At 42.0% G+C, this 26,961-nt stretch overlaps 1 protein-coding gene across 2 annotated transcripts in view; it reads left to right on the forward strand.

Annotated features, from left to right (window-relative positions):
- gal3st3 (galactose-3-O-sulfotransferase 3) overlaps window positions 1–26,961 on the forward strand; it is a 44,004-nt gene that overhangs the window by 8,758 nt on the left and 8,285 nt on the right. The window contains exon 2 of one of the 2 annotated variants that reach the window (XM_008427910.3): window positions 3,571–3,634. The exons of the other annotated variant lie outside the window; for it this stretch is intronic. Coding sequence (XP_008426132.1) covers window positions 3,571–3,634 — 64 coding nt within the window. The remainder of the gene's footprint in view (window positions 1–3,570; window positions 3,635–26,961) is intronic. 2 annotated transcript variants of the gene reach the window in all.

Below are 26,961 nucleotides of genomic sequence, written 5' to 3' on the forward strand. Positions count from 1 at the left end.
ACCTTCAAAAAAGTGAAGGTTAACCTTCACTTTTTTGATGCCTGTGACCCCAATGGAAGAGCAGCACATGGGTCCAGTTCCTTTAAAAATTAGCCCTGCCAAATTTAAATACCTCGGTATTTGGATTACTCACAATCACAAAGATCTCTATACAGCAAAATATATGCCTCTCCTGGTGAACCTTAGGAAGGACATCGCTACATGGGCATCCCTGCCTCTATCTCTGGGGGGTAGAATCAATGTGATCAAAATGGTAATGCTGCCCAAATTACTTTATCTATTTCAGAGCGTGCTGGTGTTCCTCACCAGGACTTTCTTTACAAATTTAAATAGTGAGTTGTCGTCATTTATTTGGAATAAAAAGCACCCACGGATGGGCAGTAAGATGCTACAGCTACCCCATGGTCTTGGTGGCTTGTCACTTCCCAACTTCTTATATTACTATTGGGCGGCTAACATTAGAGCCTTATTGTACTGGTTGAGAGAGGACAATCCTGCTCCTACTTGGGTGACTTTAGAGAGGAATTCAGTTACGGCTAGCTCTCTCTCTGCTATACTTTGCTCCCAGTTACCGTTTAATCAACCAATCTCAACTTATACTTCTAATCCGGTGGTGACTCACACAATAAAAATCTGGAATCAGTGTAGGAGGTTGTTTAAAAGTACGGAATTATTACTATCAGCTCCAGTATCAAATAATCACATGTTTGCTCCTTCACTAATGGACTCTGCTTTCAATGCTTGGAGTTTAAAGGAAATAACTTCTCTAAATGATCTTTATATAGACAATAAGTTTGCCTCATTCGAACAGCTAACACAGAAATTTGACATCCACAAGTCACAGTTTTTCAGGTATTTACAACTGAGACATTTTGTAATGTCAAGCTCTGGGTGTTTTCCTCTACGTCCCCCAACTACTCTTGTAGATGAGATCTTGATGTGCAAGTCTGTAACAAAACGTTCTATGAGTAAAGCTTATTCATTACTCAGTTCATTTAATGACACAAATTTAGATTCTTTGAGGGGCAGGTGGGAGTTGGACTTGGAGGAATCCATATCAGGCACAGTTTGGCAAAAGATTATTGAAAATATCTATTCGTCCTCAATATGTCTGAGACATGTTATAGTTCAATTCAAGGTAGTACATCGTCTACACTGGTCTAAGGACAGATTGTGCAAACTCAAAAGGAACTTGGATCCGACGTGTGAGCGTTGTAAACAATCTCCAGCCACACTTTTACACACATTCTGGTCGTGTCCAAAGTTACATGGATACTGGCAAGGCATCTTTGACACCTTTTCAGGAATATTTGGACGAACTGTTCATCCATCACTACTCATCTCTCTCTTTGGGGTGGCTCCAGCGAAGGCCTCCTTCAGCAAACATCAGAGAACTGTGTTGGCTTTCTGCTCTCTTCTAGCTAGAAGACTCATTCTTCTTCGATGGAAGGATCCACATCCTCCAGTATATGGACACTGGCTAAGAGAGGTTATGTCTTACATTCATTTGGAGAAGATCAGATATACTATTAGGGGATCTGTAAACAAATTCTTTGACATCTGGCAGCCATTTATATCTTACGTAGAAACAATTTCGGCAGATAACTTTGTGTAATGGTCAAATATTGGCTCTTTGTACACAAACCTGTGCTTTGTATCGACTGATGTATGAATACAAGGTGGATTCATGTTGGGGTAGTAGATCCGGTATAGGAGGGGAGGGGTGGGAGGGATTTGTGTTGTGTGTGTCTTTGTCAGTTTTTTGTTTGTGATTTATGTAAAAAATAATAAAAAAACCTTGATTTAAAAAAAAATAAAATAATAAAATAAAATACGTCCAGACGCAAAAGCACACCAAGCTTCATAAAAGAAAATGAATTGGTTCTCGCTCCACGCTGCTGGTGTGAGACGTTATCAGACTCTAGGTGCCCTTTAAAGGCCAGCGCTCCGAGAAAACTGTTTATTTATACAGCAGTAGACAAAGACCTACAGTCCTGTGCACTGCGTGGAGCACGGTGACCCTGAAGATCTGAGTTTTAAGGGCCCAGAGTCAGACTGCAGTGCTTACCGCCTCGCCGAGGACAAAACTGGTCAGATAAGATAGCATATAGTCAAGCTCCATCCATTTATCAAAGTCCCAGTGGAGCTGTTTAAAGATGCTGCTTAAGGTCAGATGAGGCAAATGTGAGCATTCATTTTTTTGAAAAAGATCAGTGAAAATCCTGTGACCTCTAAATGAGTTTAATTAGATAGAAATCCAAAAAAAAGTGCTCGTTTTAACCACAGAACTGACTACATGTGAAGCTACAAATCCTACAAACCACAGTAAAAAAAAAACCCATCAGATAACCTGCATTGTTTTTTCCTTTTTCCAAAATGACTTCCTTAATCCACTTTGATTTGTTATTTAACCTGCCAAGGCAAGTAAGTTGAAACTTGGACTTGCACTGATGAGAAGTGATGAGGAACAAAAAAAAATAAAAAATAAAAAATGAAATCATCCAGATAAGGATTTGGGGGAAAAGAAGGGCAGCATCTTTTTTTTCTCTCTCTCTCTCTTTTTTTGGAGGTCAAATGTGCTTTCAAAACAAAGCTCAGCCGCACATGAAAGCTCGCACACAGAACATAAAGAGACAATCTTACTGGAGCACAGATGGTGAGTGATGTCTTTTTTTTTTCTTTTTTTTTTCCTCCATGGATTGAGAGGAAGCTGCCTGTGTGCACACATCTCATCATAAGCCATCGGTTATGACTGGAGTGGCCCAGAGCGGCCGGTCAGCTCCATCTTTCTTAGTGTGGGTAGCTCCTGATGGTAATAAAAAGCCTCCATGATTAAATAGACTGATTAAAACAATTACTTTTGGGAAATTAAACTCAATTCTTCCCCAATAAACGAGGAAGGTTGAGAAGATGTGTGAGGTTGCAGTTGAAATCTGTAAATAGACAAGTAACCTTTTTTTACTCTCTGATGTTAAAGCAAAGAGAATATTTTTGGTAGTATTGCCTGTGGACTCTCTGGCTTGGGTTAAGTGTTTTGGGCTGAGGCCCATTCCTCCTGACAGAACTGGTGTAACCGAATCCGGTTTGTAGGTTTGTAGGCCACCTTGCTTTCACACAACTTCTTCAAGTCTTCCCATAGATTTTCCAGGGGATTGAGATCAGAGTCCAGAACATTGTTTTTGTTGTCCTTTAGCCCCTTTGTAACTAATTTAGTGGTATGCTTATGATGATTGTCCATTTGGAAAACATGTTTGTGCCTAATCTTTATCTGCCTTGCTCATGTCTTGGGGAAAGGTTACAGATTATACCATCTATTTTGCCACTAGCTGGATGCTGTTTCAAACTTTCAAATTTTTGTATCAATTGTTATTGCAGCCAAACACTTAAACTTCAATTTCATCAGACTAAAATCAAAGTCTTTTTCTTTGAATGTATTTCCAGACTCTACTCAGTTTTTTGTTAAGTTTTGGCTTCTTCGTTGTTGAGCGGATTTCAGTCGAGCGGATAATGATGTTCTATCTCGCCAGCTTCGGCCAACATCTTAACAGAGTCTTTTGCTTTTTGTTCCAGGGATTGATGCGCACACCAAAATATGTTTTCCTCTGGGACACAGAACACATCTCCTTCCTGAACGGTATGATATCTGGATGTTTCCGTCATTGTACATTTAATAGTTTGAGTAGATGAACGTGGCACCTTTACATATCTGAAAATGATATCCAAGGATCAACAGTGGAGTTCATTGTTCTCTTTCTGGTATCATGCATGATTCCTTTTTTTAAATTTATTTCTTCATGCTGTCACACAAGGAAGTGTTGTGTTTGAGACGTTTGGTGTGCCTCCATCCATTTAACTCGGTTGTTTCATATTATTCTGTTAGAAGCTTGTGAAGCCATGAGATTGTAATCTGGGCTTTTATAAATTGTGTTAATGCATTGTATTTAAGCCTGTTGCAGTCAGTCAACTGATTAATTAGTCAGTTAATTTTAACGATAAATTAAAATGAGCTTGCTCATTATTATTGTGATGATTAACATTTTTTGAAGGGCAATTTTGTTTAGAGATACGATAATCCATCTTATTTTTGGTTTTTGTTGTAAATTGGGTTTTTTCCGTTTTGTTTGTTTCTGATGATATTTAAAATCCCTTCCAGTTCCAGTGTTAAGTGTTCTTTACAAAATGCGTCTTTGACAGGGCGAACTTATATTATTATGCCATTATCGATATACATTACTTGAAAATTGTCTCAAAATAACGACATTATTGTTTACCGCAATCATTTCTGGAACAATGTATCGTCCAGGAGATGTTGTTATTCTCACATACCTAATTGTAATAGTAGTGTATGTTAACTTGTGAATTTGAAGGACATAGTGGAAAAAAAAGTTACCCCAATGTGACCTAAAATGCTGGGGTAAAAGTTTAGTCAGATTTAACGTCAAACCGTTACGAAGAAGGTATCTCTTTCCACAATGTGGTTAAATATCTGGTTTCAACTGCAACTATCCCATATTCATGTGTGACACTTGTGAAAAAAACACGTACTTAACCATCTGTCGTTTACAAACCAATTTTGTGAATTTGAATTTGACTGATTTTAATTTGGAAACCCTTTCATACCTACCAAAACAAAAAAGCTCCATTTCTTTTGATCTCAAAAGTGATATTAAAAGGTTCTTTTAGTTCTGAACTGTTTTCAGAACTTAAAGATAAATAGGATTGGGTTAGATTAAATTCGTCAGCAGATGGAAGAGTCACCTTTGTGTCAGTGATTTGTAGACGAGCTTGTTTCTGCACCAGGAGAGGCTTAAAGGCGTTATTGAAAAATGAATTGTGAGGAGCTCTTTATCCCATGTGCAAAATAAAAAGAGCTTTCATTTGTGTCGGACTATTAAGTGTGCTTTTGAACGCAGCTCCTACCGCCAGACGCAGACAGATGGACGAGGGTTTTGTCGGGGTTTGGGCCCGGCTCCAGGAGGCCGCCCTCGGTGCGAACGTTTTCATCTACTTGTAGATGTCCGATAGCCAGATTCCAGCAGACGGTGGATTAAAAAGCGGCTGGGGAAAGGAAGATTATGTGAGCAAAAGTCCTGTATCTGGATGGCCTTGCCGAAAATGCATTATTCATTATTAATGGCAACAGCAGCTCAGTTTGTGCAGCTGGGGCCGGTAAACAAACTCTGGCTCACCAGAACTCTCTGTTGTGACAGTTTTCTTTAATCCAGTCACTATCAGTTCCTCAGATGGTACAGAAGCAAAAAAAAAAAAGTGTTTTTAGTCAATGAACATAAAAATTATGATATATTTAAGAGGCGCTTACTAATATTTTCTTGCTTTATTGGTATTTCTATTCCTGTCAAACACCAAATTAAGAATTTTTACATCGGTATTGACTCTGATGTGGTCACTGAATCAGATTAGCATTCTGGGAGATGTAGGCAGAGGAAAGACTTTAACGTCTCAACCTCTGATGGCCAGCTAAGCAAGGTTGATGGCATCGATGAACTCACTCTCTCTTTGGTTACCTAGCAACTACCTGTTGAGTAACAGGCTTAAAAAAAACAACCAAAATGCTGACATAGAATGAAAACTGCATAAAACAGGAAATATCACACTACCACTTTGGCAGCATTTCAGATATTTGAAGCAAAAAACTAATCAATAATTATCAGAATCGAAACCTTTACATCGTGATACGGTTTTCAGCCATCCCGTCCAGCCTTACTCATGAGCGTAATTTCTAACTCTGCACTGTTTTGTGGTCCTTCTTGAAATAATGTGGGAAAGTTCTAGAAGTATGAATATTTTCAAAGCCACTTAAAATACCTTCTGGTTTTCTTCAACTAGATAATGATTTGACAAAGTCTAGCGGTGTAAAAAAAAAAAAAAAAAAAGCCTTTCTTTCATGGATGTTCACATTTTTTCAAAGACTGAAATGTCTCCATCTCATTATTAAAAGATTTTCCATTCAGGGTTTAACACAGGAGTGGATGTACCTTCAAATGAAACACGAATGATTTGACATAACATGAAACACTTTTTCATACAGCCAGGAAGGAGGTGAAAAATTTTCTTCACATGTTTCAGTGGCACCATTATCAAGTTAGTCAGGTTGATTTGTATAAAACATTTCAGCAACAAGGCATTTTATATTTTAAAAAGATAATTCAATTATGAAGCAAGTAATACCCATTACATTCTGTAAAATGCCATCATCTAAGTCATTAAGAATCAAAGGAAACTCTTTTGAGCTTTTAGCTTTGATTTAAAGGAACTCTGTGTTTTGCAGTTTTCTGGAAGTTCATTCCAGATTTGTGGCATTTTGGTGCTAAGCCAAACATATAACTTATAAGCTAACAAAGGTTTTTTAAAGTCTGTTCTCTGAGCTCCAGGAAGCTAATTATTCTTCGGGGTCGAATAAGAGTAGATGGTGGTAAGAGCAATATGTCCAGTTCAAGTTCATTTATTCAATCAATTGCAAGTGTTTTGATGTTTTCTCAGTCGCCCCCGTCGTGCCTCTCACCATAGCGTAACCGAGCCAGGTTCGGGTTTCAGGTGTGACTTTCTCCGATCTTGATGTTGAGTTGTAGCCGGTAAATTCTGGAGTGGTGCTCACGCCGAAAATCTTTCTTCTCCGAGTGGGCCCTTTTTCTCACGACCCCCGAGGAAACTCTAACCTCCTCCGAGGGCTGGAAACACAAGGCCCTGCACAAAAAGCCTCACGAAGCGCCGCACCATCTTCCAGGAGAATACATGACACTGGTCAGTCAGAGCACACTTTGTTGCATATCGACTCTCGTGTTGTTTGCAACAACAAGCTATTTGATACGTTATCTATAGAATCAGTTACATAGAATGAGCCAGAAATCAGATACTGAAGATCCCTTTTCAGGGCCTACTTCGGCCAAAGACCACATCGGATAATTAAACGCATTAAAGAGATGATTTCTAATGAGGTGCGGCGTGGCAAAAAGACATTAGTCGTTCTTGCCTGCCTTTATAAGAAAATTGTTAGAAGAGTTGAAGGGGGGTTTTTTTGTTAAATGTCCTCAAACAGTGTTTCCTTTTTGCCGGATCAAGTTACCTCCTATTCACCAGCTTACAAGAGGGAAGTGGAAGTAGATGGACTGCGATTGACACAGAGCACCGTCACAGGCTGAAGTGTGCTGACAGATGACTGTCAGAGAACACGTTCACTTCTTTTCCTGGACTTTAAGTCCAATAAAATAAAATAAAAATTATATTAAATTTAACAGTTTCCCTGAGCACATTTCATCTGATATATGGTGGCAGGAAAAAAGATTATAAATTAAAGTACAAGTTTTACACACAATATAAAACAAACCGATGACAGCAGATGACTGCCAGAAAAAACGTTCACTTGTTTTCCTGGACTTTAACTCCAGAAAAAAAAAAAATAAATTATATTAAATTTAACATTTTCCCTGAGTGCATTTCATCTTATATACGGTGGTAGGAAAAAAGATTATGAATTAAAGTACAAGTTTCACACACAATATAAAGCAAACCGATGACAGGCAATAATAAAACGTACATAAAACGTACTAATAATAAATAAATAATAAAACGTACTAATAGTAATGCAAAAGTAATAACAGATCATCGTCATCAAGTAAGAATAGAATATTGAAATAAATAAATTGATGTGGAAAGACTGATCAACACTGAAGTGAAGATAATATGAGAAACTATGCAAGGATCAAGTTTGCAAGCTATTTATTATATCATCTTTTGTCACATATGTGTCATTTATCTAGTTATTGGAGAAACAAGGTTTCCCCTAGAAAACTTGCTAAGCCTGGTGGTTTGATGTTAGGTCAGTCATTCATCCAGTGACCTGTCATGTCTTTGAGTTAAAAAATGTTTAAAGTTGACAGGAAATTTGAAAATATCACTTGATAATTATGTGTTATTGGAAAATTAATATCTGCAGACAAACTATAAAGTCTTAAAAAATGCAGACTTAAAAAAAAACAAGTAAAGCCTGGTGGCCCGCCAGGCTTATAATACCCTGGGGGGAAAAAATATATGTAAAATGTGTATACAAACGTGTAATTACAGGTAATGTTTGAAGTAAATTATTTAGAACTTTTTAATAAAGGTGCACGAGAATAAGCACTCCTTGAAAAATAATTTAAAAAGGTTAAATAATTTAACACAACTTTTAAATTAGTCCACTTTTAAACACCTTCGTCACGTCTTTTACATTCGAGAAGAACCCATTTCTGCCCTGCGGTCTTGTAATCTGCCTGTGTTTAATTTGTTTAATCTGTTTTTAAAATTGTTAAATACTTCAGTCTGTTTTCATCATACTTTAATTTACATTTCATTAAATCTCTTTTCTTGTGTTGTATTCTTAATGATACGTGGTTTTTGTTCTTTGTTTCACTTCGTTGCGCAGCCCTTTGATCCAGCCAGAGCGGCTTCATGTGGGCGTTATTAATGAATTGGCATTGATATTGACAAAGAAGTTATTTGTTGAATGCAACAAACACGAGGAGAGTGTTGAGTTCCCAGTTTATGTGCATAAAGGCTCTTTTGAAGCACCTTTGATTGGTACAAAACCCACCACTGAGACCAGCTTTTCTTTTTAATTCACCTGCATCTCTGCGTGTGAGTGAATGTTGCACACAGCTTCCCTCTGCTTTATTTACTTATTAATTAATTTAGTGTCTGCGTGGCCTTGTGGTGTGTACCAGTATTAGGGGAGGTGCAGGCGGCGTCCGCCCCGAGGGGATTCTTGTCTGGCCTCTTAATTAATCCGCTTTCTGGTCAGAGGGTCTGTGGCTATTAAAGAGAAGCTGTCTACATCCCGCCAGCACAGTGCAGAGAGCACTGTTCACATGCAGAAACACACAGTTCCTCTGAAGAGCAAAAAGGCAAGCTTTTTTATGATGCATACAGAGTTTTCTCAAATAAAAATTTATAAAACGTCGAGCCCATTTTAGGGCTTCCCTAGCAGGTTCCATTACCTGTTAGGAACAAATTGTGATGTGCATTTAGTATCACTTTCCTGTTTTTTAAACTTAAAGTTGTGACCACATTTAGGCTCCACCTCTTTATTCAAACTCTAGTTTATTTGCCTAGGAAGTCCGGTTCTTTTGGGGAGTTGTGAACTCTGATGTGGACCAAAGAAATTTATCTCTGGTCCGTCAAACCTAGATCTCGGTTTGGTTGAAGCGAAATCTGGCGCAGTTCGAATGCCAAGCGAACCACAGAACGCTCCTAAAACAGGAAGTGGACTATAGTCCAGGACGTTCTGGGTAAATACAACCAAAACATATTTGCAAATCTAGCGTTAGCGGAGAAAATGGTTTGTATTTCTTTTTTTTTACCAAATAAAACCCGATGCTAGTCCAGTCTTGTTTACATTTCATGAAGAAGAAAGTTGCGCTCAGTGCTTCTTCAAGGTGTGTTTCCCTTTAGTGGTTGTTGGTGCAGCACCGCCACAGGTGAGGGGGCGACCAGGTTTTTCCAAAGGTCTTGGCTCGTTTGACAGTGCAGTGTGAAAGCGACACTTGTTACTTTGAAAATGTAACAAGTGCTGCAATTCTGAACCAAGTCTACCAGACTATCAGGTGTGAAAAGCCCTGGAACTGTCCAGACGTTGATGCAGCAGAACCACTTGTAGCGAAATGCGTTTACCAACCGTTCCCAACATGATGTGACAGTTTACACAGTGTTCTTGGGTAGAAATTCTCATATTGACATTCTTGTCACTGTGTTCAACTAGCTAAATCTATGCTTCATGTGATCACAAAACGTTTCCAGATGCCTTTTTACTTGAAGGACATGATTTTTGGAACGGTAGCATTTCTTAGTCTGACCCCTCGCACTCCATGTTGATGTTGTGTCTTTCTTCACTCTGGACCGAGACTGGTGCTCCAGTTTTCAATTTGTGGAAGGTTTGAGCCTCAGTGGTTCCTTGGTTGGTTGCTAAGCAAACATGTCTCCTTTCATCTAAATGTGACTGTTTAGGTCTTGTGTTATTTTGGTCACAAATGTTGACTTTTATCCACGCTGTGTTTGAGACTCTTATCAAGCTCTTTTTGTAAATACAGTATGTACTTCACTTTTTCCAGGACCTTTTGGTCTAACAAGGCAATCCCAAGGAGAATGTTGAGATTTCACTGTAAGAGGTAGCAAAAAAATGCTTTAAAAAGGGATGCTTGTCCATTAGCAAAAAAAAAACAAAAAAACATCCAGCTGTCTTTAATGGATTTGATCACTTGTCCAAAACTAAATTCTCCAGAACAGTTGTTCTATTTGCAGTCTGTGAATGATGTCAAAGGATTTCTCATGCACATCTCAGGCATATCTTTAAAGAAATACCGGTGAGTGAAAAACAAATGACCACAGGGTGCACCACATTCTTTAACTCGGGTTTTTCCTACCTGACTCTAAAACCAAGTTAGAATTTTTCCAGATGCCCTTTAAAAGGAGCAAAAACATGTCAAAACCCTATCGTTCAAAGCAAAAAACAAAAACAAAAAAAAGCTACGGCATTCGCAAATTTTAAAGGACACAAACGCATCCTTAATGCAAGTAAGCACAGATGGAGCTCACATATCCAAGGGAATAGACTTTCATAGAGGCACACAGGGACACAGTGGGTTTATGAAAGCAGTCACAACATGTGCATAACCTCATCTGGCCTCACCCACATTCTTCGTGTCAGAAACCAATTTTGCTGGCCCGACAAGCACAGAGCCGTGTTAAATCAGATAACAGTCTTACACCTCGCAGCGCCGCCTCACCTAAACTGTGAGGTGATTTTCTGTCTCTCCTCCGCGGGACGCCTTCTGCATCGCTGCTCTGTTAGACGGGATGAAAGAGGAAGCGCAAATTCAACACACCCCCCCCCCGGAGAAGGAGAAGGACCGTGCATGTGATGTTGTTTTAGGAGTAAAATCTCTCTGTCATTATCAAGTCACTCTGATCTGATACGTGCGGGCGTGCCCATTTTCTCCTGTTTCCCTCCTGACCACAGGCAGACGGTGATCAGAAACAATCCGTTCTCTGGAATCTCACTGTGGCTTTGGCAAGGTCCTATTGAAAACCAGCTCTGCAACATAACATTTTGCCTTTGACACTGGGAACTGGATAAACCCGGGCTATTTTAAGTGTGTTTATTCTGGAAAAAAACAAGCGGCCTTTCCATTGATCACAGCATGGCGCAAATTTAAATTACGAAAATGAATTTGCTTAAAGGAAACCCGGCAATTTTGAAAGGACTCAACGTTTTTGATAAAAAAAAGTTGTGCTGGGGTGAAGTGTTTTTTTTCTTCAGTCAGACATGTATATTTCAGATGGCTATTTCTGTAAGCTTTGATAATTATGACGTACATGTCAATGAAAACCCAAAATTCAGTTTCTCAGAAAGTGAGAATATTACATAAGATTTAAAAACGGTGAATTTTTAATATCTATAGTTACTTTATGAGCTAAGCATAAAGAAGGTTGCTGGCCAGCTGACAGTTCCTATTAAAGAAGCTGCCAGTTCATATGCAGGAACATTAATGTTAAGTTTAGCACCAGAAACAGAGTGTGGCACCAGAAACAGAGAGAACTGTAGCCTAGCGATGGACATTTATCGATTATCATGAAAAATTTTGTATTGTGAAAAGAATTTTGATTTATTGTTGTCTTGAAAAATTCCAATTAATGATGTTAAAATGAAACAAAAACTGACAGCATTATCGGAAATTTTATTTTTACTATTTTCTCCACCCATTATCTCATAAGAGCACCAAGAGAAATCATTCATTTCAAAAAATAGGATTAAATTCAGTTACTGTGTGCAGCTTAGTGACATAGATCTGACTTCTTCAGGTAACTGGCATCCCGAAGAAGAAAATGTTAAATAAAAATCCTTTTCTAGAAGGGAATTTGCGTTTGTAGCACCATACAGGTACCTAATTTATCATAATTATGTTTTATCACTACAAAATGTGATAAAATTCTAAGTCCCTATCCCTACTGTGGCTTGTAGATGATTGTGAAGCAAAGCTGGTGTGAAGGGGAGTCATTTTCTCCTTTAGTGTTGGTCCTCTGTGTTTATCAAATCCAAAGTCAGCGCACTCCATCCTACTTTTTACAAGCTTTCCAGAGAGGCAGATTTAATTTCTATCTCCCCTTCAGGACTTGTGAGTAAGGGCTTCGCGTATACACGGCCTCAAATGGACCGAGTCAACCGCATCCACTGAACCGAACTGCTTTCCAGCAAACAGTCGCAGCTTGCATATCGACACGCGTCTTCTTCTTCGCTTTGTGCCGGAGTGCTTTCCAGCGCCGCTCTGCCTCTGATCCAAACACGGCGGCTCATTTACATAGTAATTACCACGGGCCACCCTGCCTCTGTCCACCTCGGCAGCGTTTACGACCTGCTGATGAAAGCCGACAGGCTTTTTAAGCAAGCTTTTAAATGTCCTTCCACGGCTACAAGAAGGCTTTTTATCCACCTCCTTTCTCTCCCATTGTGACAGCATCAGAGCCTAATTGCAGCATGCGGGCAGCTCTGTTTTGTTTCCCAGCTCCATTGCAGGCAAAATCGAAGCTCTCCATTTAAATATACTTCTTGGAACGCTCCACAGGGTTTCAGCGACAAACAGATGGCTTTGCAAAGCAGTCAGAGTATGAAACTTACAGAGATTTTTTTTAACATATTTAGACAGCACAATTTTATTTCATCTTCATTGTTTGTCTGAAATGTCACATCCGCTCCACTTGTATTCAAACAGTGTTGCAAAAATGATGATTTTAGCTGCCGTGGTTGTGTGTACGGTGACGACGACGGCTGGACTCTGTTTCGCTTCAACTTCGGTTGCGTTCAGCAGACCTGCCTTTTATAAACAAACAGCCAAGCTCTGAAAGCACTCGGTATTCTCTCTGTATTCTCTGTGTTACTGCAGAGACAGAGGTGTGAACCCTTCAAAGCGCTCCCAACTGAGTTTTATTACACACAAGCACATTAAACCCCACTGAGCTGACCTGTGAGCATAGCCACCCAGTAGATAAAGAGCAGCAACAGCACAAGTTAAACAGAGTTTATTGTATTTTGTTTAAATTATTTTTAATTGTTCAAATTATAATTATAGTGCAATTGTTACAGGGACTGCAGCTAGCTTGCGTAGCAGACATACTGCTTACTTAAAAAAATACATGCTTAGAAATCATAATCTATTAGAACCTGAAAGCTTTAAATGTACAATTATAACTTACTTATCTTCTTGTTTCCTGTTGATACCACTCTTAATTATTAGTGAAATCAGAAGGCGAGCTTCTGATTTTGCCAAAGGCAGCATTGTGCTGCTGATGTTTTCCGTCTCTCTGCGGGGATTTAGTTTAAGGCGCTTGCTGGTGGTGAGAAAGATTTTTATCAATCAGGACGCTCCTTAAAAGGACTGCTGTCAGTGCTGTGTGCCTGCTCAGTCTTAGGCCTCTTTCATTTTGCAGTCTTGTTCTCTTCCTCCCCCTGCTGCCTCTTTTCTCCCACCTCTGTCTCTTGTCCTGCGCTCCACATATCCCCCCTGCTCTCACCCTCTCTCGTTACGCTCTCTCGGGGGTCGTACGGGGTGAGACAGAGGCTGTGTCTGTGAGAGCGGATGGGGAGTCGACCCTGCAGGCAAGTAATGATCCGAAACACATTGCCACTCATGCAGAAACACATATGTACCTGACATATATACCAGTACATATGTCTGAAGTTAAAGCCAGAGTTCTACATACGCTATAGAAAAGTAGCTTCTTTTTTTTTTCCCCCCATCAAGTTAAACTTTTCTGGTTTAGGTCAGTTAGGATTACCTAAAGGATTTCTATTGGATGAATGTCAATAACTGAGAAATATTGATCATTTTTCTATAAATTGAGAAATGTACGTACTTTTGCCTGGTATTTGTGCAAAAGCTTTTTACAATAGTTTGCAAGAACTTTTGGTCTATTTCTCCCAAAAAAGATGGTGTATGTGCATCCTTAAAAAGTCTTAAAGTCATGTCTCTAAAATTAAGGCCTTAACATATCTTAACTTCATTTTAACCACACTGAGCTCCACTTTTCAAGATCAGAAGATCTCATATTTTGATGTTGAGGCATCTACTAGGTCATTAACAAAGAGAGGTACACTAAGTAAATGTGATTACTCCTCTGACTCGTTTCTTTACAACTTTGTATGACAACAATGCTGGGAAACAATCTTTATGACAGGTTGGGTGGGAAAGTAATAAAAAAATGGGTGGGAAAGTAATAAAAAAAAAAACACCTAACGATTGCCTCTCTTCTCTTACATAACATTGGTATCATAGGCGTAACTTCCTAAAGGACTGGTGTGGACGAAAAGGTGACTATGTCCAGTCACCTAATTGTCAACACTACGGCAGCAATATAACAAGATCCAAAGGGATCATATTGCACAGGTCAGTAAAAAGCTTTAATAAAAAAAAAATATATATATATATATATATATATATATATATATATATATATATGAAAAGTGGAGAGTAGGTTTAGTTATGCTGGCTAAACTTTTATCACCTTAACATGAACTCTTGCTGCGCAGTTTGGAGTATTTCGGTTCAATTAACACAAAAATAAGGCGACCCACATATGACCGGTAATCAGGAGTGCAGGTATACTCACCAACTGCCCCAACCAGACCCAAAAATGTTTTTGCGTCTTTATTATTTGCTACATTGAAGACGCATCATATCATATGTGTAAGTCAGCAGACAAAAAGGTTTATGCCAACCAGCTGAGGGACAGCTGTGGGGTCAGAATCACATAGTTGAAAAATACAAAGTTTGATTCATTTGTTTTACACAGAAGTTACTTATTCTGCTTTTGAAATGTTTAATAACATTTTGATTGTTACAGAATCTCATGGTGTTGATGTTTTAAGCACTTGATCAAATCAGACAATAAAAGGCAACTATGTGATAATTCTTCACAAAAAATATTACTGAATTATGAAACTGTTTTCAAGCATTCAGCAAATACAGACTTGTTCCATAAATTAGAATATGACTGAAAAGTTCATGTGTCAGTAATTCCATCACCAAGTGAAAGACATATAGATTAATTAGATTACTTCAGTTTTAACATATTTATATCTCATAGTATGTTTAATAACTGCTAAAAGGTTATTTTCTAGAAGTACTTTTAATCTGACAACCCTGATCAGGACGTACATATCCTAATTTATAGAATGAGACTGTAAGGCATTCACACTTAAGTTTTGGTTTTATTCTTGGCACTAGAAAAGAAAAGGTCTTCCAGTAACTGTGGGTGCATCAGCAACTCCCCTACCCCCTCTGGACCCCCGCCCGGCTCCTCCTCATCCCACCAACTTGCAACTCAAATTTACGCCCTTGATTTGTATGGAACATGTCATCTGTTATCAGATTGAAAATGCAGACACCAGACGGAGCAGTGACCGACGGGGAGTCACAGCTGCCCTGAAAATGATTTTAGAGCTCATATCTCAGTCTGATTTAAAGGATTTCAAAGATAAAGCCTCACACAGCTTTCCTGGAACTGGAGATATTGCTTAAAAAAAGCATAAAAGATTTGAGAGCGTGAAGCGTTTTGTCGCTGGACATGGCGTGTTTCGTTTTTTTTTTTAATAAAACAACTCAACATTATATGCTTAGGATTTCGTGGTAGATCTTGACTTAACAAACAAACAAAATGAAAGCAGCTGCAAGAGCGTTTCAGCAGCACTGCGGCAGCTGCTGCGAGAACATCTCGACTCAACTGGCAGCTGTCCAGTTGTTGCTGTGCTCAGCACCGCAGGAGACCCCAACTCTGCTAGAAAGTTGCCTGTTGTGCAAGTGAAGGGCGCTGGCATTAGTGTGCCACCACAGGACTTTTAACATATACGTTCCCTCTTTCTAGTGTTGAAGTGCCTTGTAGAAGAGTTTTGAGCCTTTGCCTACTTTTCTGCTTCTTCATTTTGCAAGCGCAAACTTCATTGAAGTTGTAGAAATTTTTATGCAGTAGACCAGCCTGGTCAATGCCTTCCTTACTCTCTATTCAAATCTCGCCTCACATCTCCGGTCACTTGCTAAAAATACAATGTGAAAACAAGCCTCACCCAATGAAATAAATATTTTGGTCCGGACGAAACACTTTTGATTTGTTCCAAGGTTAAATTAGACACAGATGAACTCTGAAAGCAAGTAGTTCCACTAGAATTTATGTAGGGATGTCATAGCGAAAGGACAGAAGACAAATGCAAACCACATATTTTATTTCTAAGAAACTTGACAAACCTCCACTTCACATTTATGGGCTACTTTCTTTCGATCTGTCTCATAACATCACAAAGACGTTTGCGGTTGTAACATGACAAAACGTGCAAGGCACTGAGTAGATCCAACCCCCCACCCACAGATGTTAAATCTGGTTGTGTGAGAAATCTTTTGGCTGCAGGGATTTTGTTACACAAACCGAGAGTCCTGGTTGCTGCGAGCGAAGACGTCAGCTGACAATCACACAAAAGGCTGCGATCCTATGCTAGGTGCGATGTCTGCCAACTCAGGATGCCTGAGGGATATAAAACCAGACAAACTCCTGCACTTTATTTCTCCTGATCATTAACACTTGAAGCAAAGAGTCTAACACTGGAATGTGGTTTCACTTGAAGCAGCAGAAGAGAAGGATTGAACTTGCATCAGTCATTGTGCTAATTACCAGGTTCAAATTACTGTGTAAAATCCATGGGCTTTTCTTTATTTTTACCCTGCAGGATTGTCTCCTAAATGGAATTAAGTTTAAATTCTTCAAAAATAAATTGATATGTTATGGTATGAAAGGCATTGGAGTAACTTGGCAGCAATTATGGGGAAAAATAGGTGCAAAACTCTGATTGAATATATATGTGGGTTAGCAATCTATATTCTCAATATGAAGCAGAAAAGAAGTACAAAAAAATTACCTTTGTGTGCATAATTCTGAGCCCCTCGTGCTCAATGGGTAGTTTGATTGCTTCTCTATTTTTTAAATTTTTTTATTTCAGTCGGAATGAGAACGAACACATTTTAAATGGGAGCTTCATGATCACACATGTACTGTTGGGAGACAATGTGATGTTTACGTGCGCGCCGAACCTGTAACGGAGCATGAAATGTGCTGTGACAGCTGATTTGTCAGAAACTACACAAGATTTTACAATGAAAGCTCTCAGAGGTCATCAGATGACAAGAGGAAGGACTAGGCTACAGCATGACGTTTCTGTTAGTTCCCCTTTACATTGACACTTTTCTGATAACCTGTGAAAATATGTGAGATCAGAGTTGTGCTGCTACATTAATCGGTCTATTCTGCATGGACGTAGCTGGGTTTGTTATTTCAGACTCTCGTTGCACAAAATTGCATGAGATCCTGACATCTTGTCGTAGGTGTGAAGAAAAGGAAGAAGCAAAGCAAAAACAAAACAATCCTCACTATTAGTTTGTGGTTCATGAACAGCAGCAGAAAGAAAAAGTCTAAGTTATTTGAATTACCACCAACATGTGTTCACTCATTAATTCTAACCCAATAATGTCATTTCAGCAAGTAGCAACAACGCTGCTGAAGTGCTGAAGGCAAAACCCTCACATGACACACATTAGTGTAATTAATTCCTGACTTAGTAACATTCGTTTAGCCGTTTTGGGTTTATTTGAATCAAAGAGGCACAGAGGAGACTCCCTTTGTTTCCAGTGCTGCTCCTCCAATCTGCAACTCAAAGAACTTTATTTAAAACAGCTTCATTAATGAGACAAGGGGAGGTGTTAAAGTCGACTTAAAATTGGAGATGCTCCTGTCGTACATTTTAATGACAATACAGTTCATTTAAAATGTAACAGAATAGATGGCTCTATTTTTATTTATTTTATTCAACGCATTAATTATGTGTTCCCAACCTCTATCAGATTTTTTCCCCTCTAAACTCTACAATGAAAGATGTCAAAGAACACGTTTGTTTATATGACCGAAAATCTAAAGGTCACAGCAACGTTGGAGAAATGGATGAAAACAGAAAAATGTTAATTTATCTTCAGTGAAGTTACCATTATATTTATTGTATTTTTAAATACAATAAATATAAGCATATAATCAAGTAAGTATTTTTGAATTTGATTTGTATTTGTCATGTTGGTATTAAGGTTGCGAACCCACATGCAAGAACACAATCAGTCAGAGCGAGTCAAATACAATGATGGTTTATTGAAGGATCAGGGAGCTGGTAGCGAAGCCGAATCGGCGGACCGGTTCTTCTACTGCCAACAGGAAAAACAGGGTTAGCGGGAAATCAGCGGAGTTTCTCCAGGAAGTGACTGAGGTGAGCTTACTTGGGGTGGAGGTATTATGGGCGATGCGGAGCGCAAGCAACGAGTTCGTTGGCGAGCGGTATGTAGCTCCGATGCCGGGCACGACCTGGAACTTGATCCGTCCAGGCGATTCTCCGGGAAGTTCGGGCGTGGGCCTCCTGACCCGTAGCGTCCCGAAGGGGAAATCCCGGAGAGGGATCGACGAGGGGAGATAACGCGCACACACACACACAAGGAGGGGCGTCTGACCGGCAACACCGGCAGCGTCGGGGAATCACACAGGAGGGAGGTGATCCACAGCGGGGAGACGGACTCACACGAATGCGGGGGCAGCTGGTTTCCGGGAATCAACGAGGAGACGGCGGAGAATCTGACGAGGGAGACAACAAGGGGTTAGACGAGAGTAATCACAGAAGGCCTCTTTCTGGAACGATGGTTACCGTGGTAGGCAAACACTCAGGCGGTGAGACGGAGTGTAGCTGCCGCTTATATCGGATGTCCACGCCCTCTAACCAGCTGCAGGTGTGTGTCCGGGTTGAACCAGGCCACTTCTCAGGGGTGGAGCGTGGGTGACATCTACTGGATGTCCTGAGAAGTGGTGGTTCCAGGGACAGGTGGAAATAAAACTAACTAAAGAAAACAAACTAAGAAACTAGAGAAAAAGGGGAGGACAAACAAACCCTGACAGTACCCCCCCCTCAACGGACGCCACCTGGTGGCCGAACAGAGGACGAGGGTTGAGAGTCCCTAAAGTCTCTAATAAGGGAGGGGTCTAAAATGAATGATCCAGGGACCCAGGAACGTTCCTCAGGACCATAACCCTCCCAGTCGACAAGGAACTGGTGGCCCCGACCTCGCCGCCGAGTGGCGACAATCCGGCGGACGGAGAAGGCCGGATGGCCATTGATGACCCGGGCGGGCGGAGGGGGTTCGGCCGGAGGGCAAAGTTCACTGGAGAGCACTGGCTTAATTTGGGACACGTGGAAAGTTGGGTGGATACGCAGAGACGGGGGAAGGCGGAGGCGTACAGCTGAGGGGCTAATGACTGCCAGCACTTCAAAGGGGCCAATGAACCTTGGAGACAACTTTCTAGACATAGACTTGAGGGGAATATTGTGTGTGGACAACCATACCTTTTGTCCCACTGTATATGTAGGTGCAGGGGTTCTTCGACGGTCAGCCAGGCGTTTATTGGTAGCGGAGGTGTTGTTGAGGGCAGTGATGGCGTCCTTCCAAATCTTATGGCTTCGTCGGATGTGGTGTTGTACAGACGTGATCGAGAGGTCCTCTTCGTCAGAGGGAAGGAGTGGTGGTTGGTAACCCAGGACCACTTCAAACGGAGAGAGACCTGTGGCTGCTGAAATGTGGCTGTTATGTGCATACTCGACCCATGGGAGGTATTGGGCCCAATCGTCGGGGTTCGTGGAGGTCAGGCATCGCAGAGTCGTCTCTAGCTCTTGGTTCATACGTTCCGTCTGGCCATTGGTTTGTGGATGGTAGCCAGAAGTGAGCGATACCTTAGCCCCCAGAGCCGAGCAGAACTGACGCCAGACCTGTGATATGAACTGGGGGCCGCGATCCGAGAGGATTTCCTGCGGGATGCCATGTAGTTTAAAGACATGTTTAATTAATAACAGGGCGGTCTGGGCAGCCGTGGGGAGCTTACGTAGGGGAACAAGATGACAAGCTTTGGAGAAACGGTCGACGATGGTGAGGATGGTGGTCATACCTTTACTGGTTGGGAGTCCGGTAACGAAATCTATAGCCACGTGGGACCAAGGGCGTTTAGGTATGGGTAGTGGTTGTAGGAGTGCTGCGGGAGGTTGATTGGAGGACTTGTTCCGGGCACAGATTGGGCAGGCTGAAACAAACTCCTTGACATCCTTGTGTACGGAAGCCCACCAAAACCGTCTGTTTATTAGCCCAATCGTGCGGCTAATGCCGGGGTGACCTGAGAACTTAGAATTGTGTATCCACTGGAGAAAACGGGATCGGACAGAGGACGGAACATACACCTTACCCGGTGGGCAGGACTCTGGGGCTGGTTCGGTTTGCTGAGCTTGACGGACGATGTCTTCGATCTCCCAGGTGACCATCCCCACAGTGCAACTGGGAGGCAGGATGGGAGCTGGGACCACCTCAGCGTCATCTGGGGAATAAACTCGAGATAGAGCATCGGGTTTAACATTCCTTGAACCTGGGCGAAATGTGATAGAAAGGTTAAATCGAGAAAAGAACAGAGACCAACGAGACTGGCGGGGATTGGATTTCTTGGCTGCTTGTAAGTATGTTAGGTTCTTGTGATCGGTCCAGACCAGTACGGGGTGTTCTGCGCCCTCCAGCCAGTGGCGCCACTCCTCCAAAGCAAGTTTAATCGCGAGGAGCTCTCTGTCGCCCACATCATAATTCCTCTCAGCTGGCGAGAGTCTACGGGAAAAAAAGGCGCATGGATGGAGCTTATGATCGTGGGTAGACATCTGGGAAAGTACAGCGCCGGCCCCGGTGTCGGAGGCGTCAACTTCCAGAATAAATTGTTTCTTGGGGTCAGGCTGGACCAGAATGGGTGCGTGTGCAAACCGGGATTTGAGCTCCTCGAAGGCGGCTTCCGCTTGAGGGGTCCAGACGTACTCTCTCTTGCTGGAAGTGAGAGCGGTGAGGGGTGAAGCAGTCTGACTGTAATTGCGTATGAACCTCCTGTAGAAGTTCGCAAACCCCAAAAAACGCTGTAGTTGTTTGCGGTTCTCAGGTTTAGGCCAGTCGAGTACTGCCTTGATCTTGTCCTCGGATGCCCTAATCTGTCCCCTTTCGAGGATGTACCCTAGAAAGGTTACTGAAGGGCGGTGAAACTCACACTTTTCCGCTTTTACATACAGCTTATTCTCCAGAAGGCGTTGGAGAACCAGACGGACATGCTGTTTGTGCTCCGCGAGGGATTTGGAATATATCAGGATATCATCCAGGTAGATGAACACAAACACATTGATGAGATCTCTCAGGACGTCGTTCACCAGGGCCTGGAAGAAAGCAGGTGCGTTAGACAACCCAAACGGCATGACCAAATATTCATAGTGGCCCATGGGGGTTTTAAACGCCGTCTTCCACTCATCACCCTCCCTTATGCGAAGGAGGTGGTAAGCGTTCCTGAGATCTAGTTTTGTGAATATGGTTGCCTCTTGGACAGGCTCAAAGGCTGAGGATAATAATGGCAACGGGTACTTATTCTTGACGGTGATCTGGTTGAGTCCACGGTAGTCAATACAGGGCCGGAGAGAGCCATTCTTCTTTCCTACGAAGAAGAACCCCGCTCCGAGGGGAGAGGACGAGGTGCGGATTATTCCTGCAGCTAGAGACTTGTTTATGTATTCCTCCATGGTTTGTCTTTCTTCTCTAGAAATGTTATATAGCTTGCTGTTGGGTAATGGGGCGCCAGGCAGTAGATCGATGGCACAGTCATACGGTCTGTGGGGTGGCAGAGACAGGGCTTTGTCTTTACTAAAAACAGGAGCTAGATCATGGTACTCACGGGGAATGGAGGAGACGTCAGAAGGGTCGATCTCTGCTGGCTCTGTAGGTGTAGTGACGACAGGAATGGCGGAATGAAGGCAGGTACTGTGACACCTTGTGGACCACGACTCAATCTTGGTCTCGGCCCAGTCTATGTGCGGGTTGTGCTTGGTTAACCAGTCGAAACCAAGGATGGCGGCAGGAAACACGAGGAAAGTAATCTCTTCAGTGTGATTACCTGAAGTGAGTAGACGTACTGACTTGGTTTGATGGGTGATCTGTGGCAGGTTCCCTCCGTCGAGGGCTGATACACGGAGAGGAACTGGAAATGGCTCGATTTCAATTGCCAGTTGCTCAACGATGTCTGAGTTAATGAGGTTCTGTTCACACCCTGAGTCAATGAGGGCTGATAAAGAATATGGTTCGTTGATGATTAAGGAGACAGGGATGATGAAGCGAGATCTTACTGCTTGTGTCTCCGGCAGTCTCCCCATCCTTACTGCGGACCTGCGGGTTTAAACGTACTGGACAGTTAGCGATGACATGATTGGGTTCACCACAGTAAAGGCAAAGCCGGGATCGCATCCTCCTCTGCCGCTCCTCTGGGGTTAGCTTAGCGTGTCCCAGTTGCATGGGTTCTGGTCCTGTAGATGAGGGAAAGGTGGGTGGAGGTTGGACAGCAGACTGGTTACTGACCTGTGCGGAGCGCGGAAGGGCGATGCGGCGGGATCGCTCACTCATCCTTGACCGAATCCGGTTGTCTAATCTTATGGCCAAGTTAATGAATTCATCCAGAGACTCTGGTTCATCTAGAGTAGCCAGTTGGTCCTTTATCTGCTCATTTAGCCCATGAAAGAATGCGCTTTTAAGTGCAGCAGGGTTCCAGCCTGAAGCAGCAGCCATGATTCTAAAATCGATGGCAAAGTCTGACACAGTCTTCTGGCCCTGCTTCAATCCGTGTAATTCACGGGATGCTGAAGTCTTTTCAGCCTCTTGACAAAACACCTGCTTTAACTCTTTCAAAAACTCGGGGAAGGTACACCCATACTAGAGGCTGAAGAAAACCGGGCTTCGGCCCACTCTAGGGCTCGACCCGTCAACAGGGATAAACGTAGGAAATCTTAGCACTGTCATGCAAAAACTCTGCGGTGAATGATTAAAGATGATATTGCATTGGAGAATAAACCCCTTGACCTTCCTGATCACCTGAAAATCTCTCGGTGGGCGGACGTCTGAAAACATGGAGCGGACTGGTGGATCCGGAGCCTCAGTCGGGGAGGTTGAGTGTCGGGAGCCTGCTGAACTGAATTTTGTAAGAAGTGGTTAGTTCTAATCGTTAGTCTCGGCTTGGCGATTAGCCAACTCCCGTAGTGCGGAGTCGTGAGACTGGACTAGCGCGTGTTGTTCGGACAGCGCCCGTCTGCTGAGGTTATGAATTGGCCTGAGTGTTCTGTCATGTTGGTATTAAGGTTGCGAACCCACATGCAAGAACACAATCAGTCAGAGCGAGTCAAATACAATGATGGTTTATTGAAGGATCAGGGAGCTGGTAGCGAAGCCGAATCGGCGGACCGGTTCTTCTACTGCCAACAGGAAAAACAGGGTTAGCGGGAAATCAGTGGAGTTTCTCCAGGAAGTGACTGAGGTGAGCTTACTTGGGGTGGAGGTATTATGGGCGATGCGGAGCGCAAGCAACGAGTTCGTTGCGGCGAGCTAGCTCCGACCTGGAACTTGATCCGTCCAGGCGATTCTCCGGGAAGTTCGGGCGTGGGCCTCCTGACCCGTAGCGTCCCGAAGGGGAAATCCCGGAGAGGGATCGACGAGGGGAGATAACGCGCACACACACACACAGGAGGGCGTCTGACCGGCAACACCGGCAGCGTCGGGGAATCACACAGGAGGGAGGTGATCACAGCACGGACTCACGAATGCGGGGGGCAGTGGTTTCCGGGAATCACGAGGAGACGGCGGAATCTGACGAGGAGACACAAGGGGTTAGACGAGAGTAATCACAGAAGGCCTCTCTGGAACGATGGTTACCGTGGTATGCAAACGCTCAGGCGGGTGAGACGGAGTGTAGCTGCCGTTATATCGGATGTCCACGCCTCTAACCAGCTGCAGGTGTGTGTCCGGGTTGAACCAGGCCACTTCTCAGGGGTGGAGCGTGGGTGACATCTACTGGATGTCCTGAGAAGTGGTGGTTCCAGGGACAGGTGGAAATAAAACTAACTAAAGAAAACAAACTAAGAAACTAGAGAAAAAGGGGAGGACAAACAGACCCTGACAGTATTCTTTTATTATGCAGCTATAGTTTCTATTTCTGATCATTTTATATTCATGTTGTTGTTTTGACGGAAATGGTTATGAATGTCGTTATATTGCTTAGGTAAAATTATTTTCTCCCACCTTGTCGCTTACTCTTACTTAGCAAAACTCAATAAACAAGAGGACAGTTCTGCATTTCCTGGGGCATCAGCTCCATCTTTTAAAACGTCCACACTAATCGGTTTTAGAAAATCCCTCGATTAATCACCAGATCAATGAAGAAACACCCTCCTATTTGTTTGTATCCTTTAAATCAATAGCCTGCTAGCAAAAGGATCAGGTGTCCTCTTCCAGAGCATTTTTAATTAAAGGGCCCCAAGTGCTGCAGGTGGAAGAGGACAGCGGTGAGGTGAAGGGAGGAGAAGATGAGGTCGACGGAGGGGGAAAGGTCTGCCTGCCGAAAGCCCCTCGAATCCCTTTTCTTATTAACTCTCTGACAGACAATCTACCGCCGTTGACGCACGTACACACAGGGTTACGAACCAGTTCCTCCGAGGACAAGAAACGGCCACTGCCTCTCTCCTGCCCGGCGTAAAGCTGCTGCCGAACACGATCGACTGTTCAGCAGTCACTGCCCAGTTTTTCGCAATTAATTTCGTCTGTAATTTTTCCAAAAGAGGCTTTGCATTTTTATTTTCTCCTATTGAATAACTAAGTGACAGCAAAAATGTGGCTATCAAGTCCATTCGTCCACGTCTTGATAGCTTCATGATTCGTTTCTGTCCTGCAAGCGGGGTAGAATCTTTGCAATAAGATATTCTGTGTAAAATAGTCGTTACCCCCCCAAAACTTTCCTTTTATTATTGATTACTAAAATTATTTATATTTACTAATCGAAGAAGCATTTTGTTTGTTTTTTTGTACTCCCTTGAAGTACTTCTCCTACTTTCGTAGAGTCGTCCCACCGCAGGTTCTTCAAAAAGAAACATTTCCTGTCACATTCAATAAGAAATACCATCTTCTTGGTCATACACGGTTTTCTCGTTATTTTATAATTAATTGCTTACTTTGAGCCACATTTGCAGTTAAAACTCAACAACAAAGGTTTTCATGATTTAGTCCATTGTTTTCTCATAATCCCTTAGATTAGCTGGAAGAAAAGCCTCTACACCTACATAAAGCACCGTATATTAAAGGAGTGGATAAACTGAGCCCCGAGAACAAGTGACACACACTCAATTCAAAGACAGTTTTGACTCTTTAAAATAAATATGCCTGTCACAATAAGCAATAAATCAATGAATAGCATTATAAATTAAAACAGGCTCAATAATTTCCATCTGCTTGATTTGTCAATTTTCTCTTTCCTCTCTCTTTCTACCAAAAACCGCATGGTAAAAGTCTTCAGTCTGGTGCGTTGGTCTCAACTAGCCCTTTTTTTGACGGATAGTTTTGTTTACAGAGACTTCATAACTCATTTTGTTTGTTTATATTTGTTTTCCAATTCCAGTGTTAAATGTTCATTAGCATTTAAAGTTTAGTGATCTTTGAGAATGTGTTCTTGCATCATTATGCCGTTACCATTATATTGCTTGAAAATGGTCTTGAGACAACAATATCATCATTTATCGCAATATAAAATGTGTCTTCTTCTATTTTATTGCTTCTATTTTATTGCCTATAAAGTAGAAGTTGAATATTGATGTTAGTTTTGACTCGTTTCTACTGCTTGTCATTAAATTTAAGTGAAAAAAAAAGTGCATTTCTATCTCTAATGAGGTAAGTGTCGTATATAGTTAATATTTAAACTCCACCTGCTCAAGATGATGGCGGACTTCAGGAGAATTGCTCACCATCCTCAGCAACACTGTCTACCAAGTATCACTTCTGGTTCTTGGGAACTATCCTCACAGATTTGCACCATTTGGGAAAAGGCCCAGCAGAGACTCCACTTACTGCGACATCATCTTCTGCTCAGCCACCGTTCTGTCTCTCATGAGTTTTCCCATCACTTTGTGGTTTGACCGGACTGCAACGAACAGTCGGGTCTGCAGAGGGGACCATCAGCGCCGACCTTCCCGCCACTCAGGACTCGTACAGGTCTGGGGTGAGGAAGCTCCTCTACTGACCCCACACATCCTGAGCACAATCTGTTAGACTTTTACCTCCGGGTCGCTGCAAAAGTAGAGTAGCTGTAAAAATAAGCTGCAGGAGACGCAATTTCTGCTCCCAGGCTTTTCTCTCTGATAAACATTTAACAGTCAGAACGGCCAGCTACCCTGCTGGGAATCAAAGCTGTCATTTGCACAACTCAGCCTTTCCTTTTTCTTTTGTAATGGTGCTGTCTGTATGCAATGTTCTATTTAAAAAATATTCAAGCTTCCCACCTGAGGCATATATAAATTTTTAAGATGTCTGGGCATTTGCACTTCAGACGGTAACTCACTACAAGTTCTACATTTTGCGACATATTTTGTGCATGCATGGGCAGTGAACGCAGGATCAATGTGCAGACGCTGCTTATGAATTTAACTAAAATCACCAGTTTTCAATGGTACTTTGTGCAGCGCTTTGGCAAGCACTCAAAAATATGATCTTTGATAGTGAATTTTAAATAGCAGGAAGATAAATGAAAAAAATATATATAATTTTCACAAGTTTCATTTACCATTGAGTCTCAGCTTTAGTTGGTTTGAAAGCTCCCTAACAATTAACTAACTTGTTTGTTTGTTTTTCTCTATCAGGCCTTTAAATTGCTAGTGTCAGTGCAGTACATACATTTACAACCCAAATAAAATCCTAACAAGAAGAACTAAGAATTACTTCTTCCAAAAACCGCCTGGATTAAGTACAATATTGATTT

This window comes from Poecilia reticulata, chromosome 18, assembly GCF_904066995.2.
Source record: "Poecilia reticulata chromosome 18, P_reticulata-male-v2, whole genome shotgun sequence".
In the NCBI taxonomy this organism is placed as follows: Eukaryota; Metazoa; Chordata; class Actinopteri; order Cyprinodontiformes; family Poeciliidae; genus Poecilia; species Poecilia reticulata.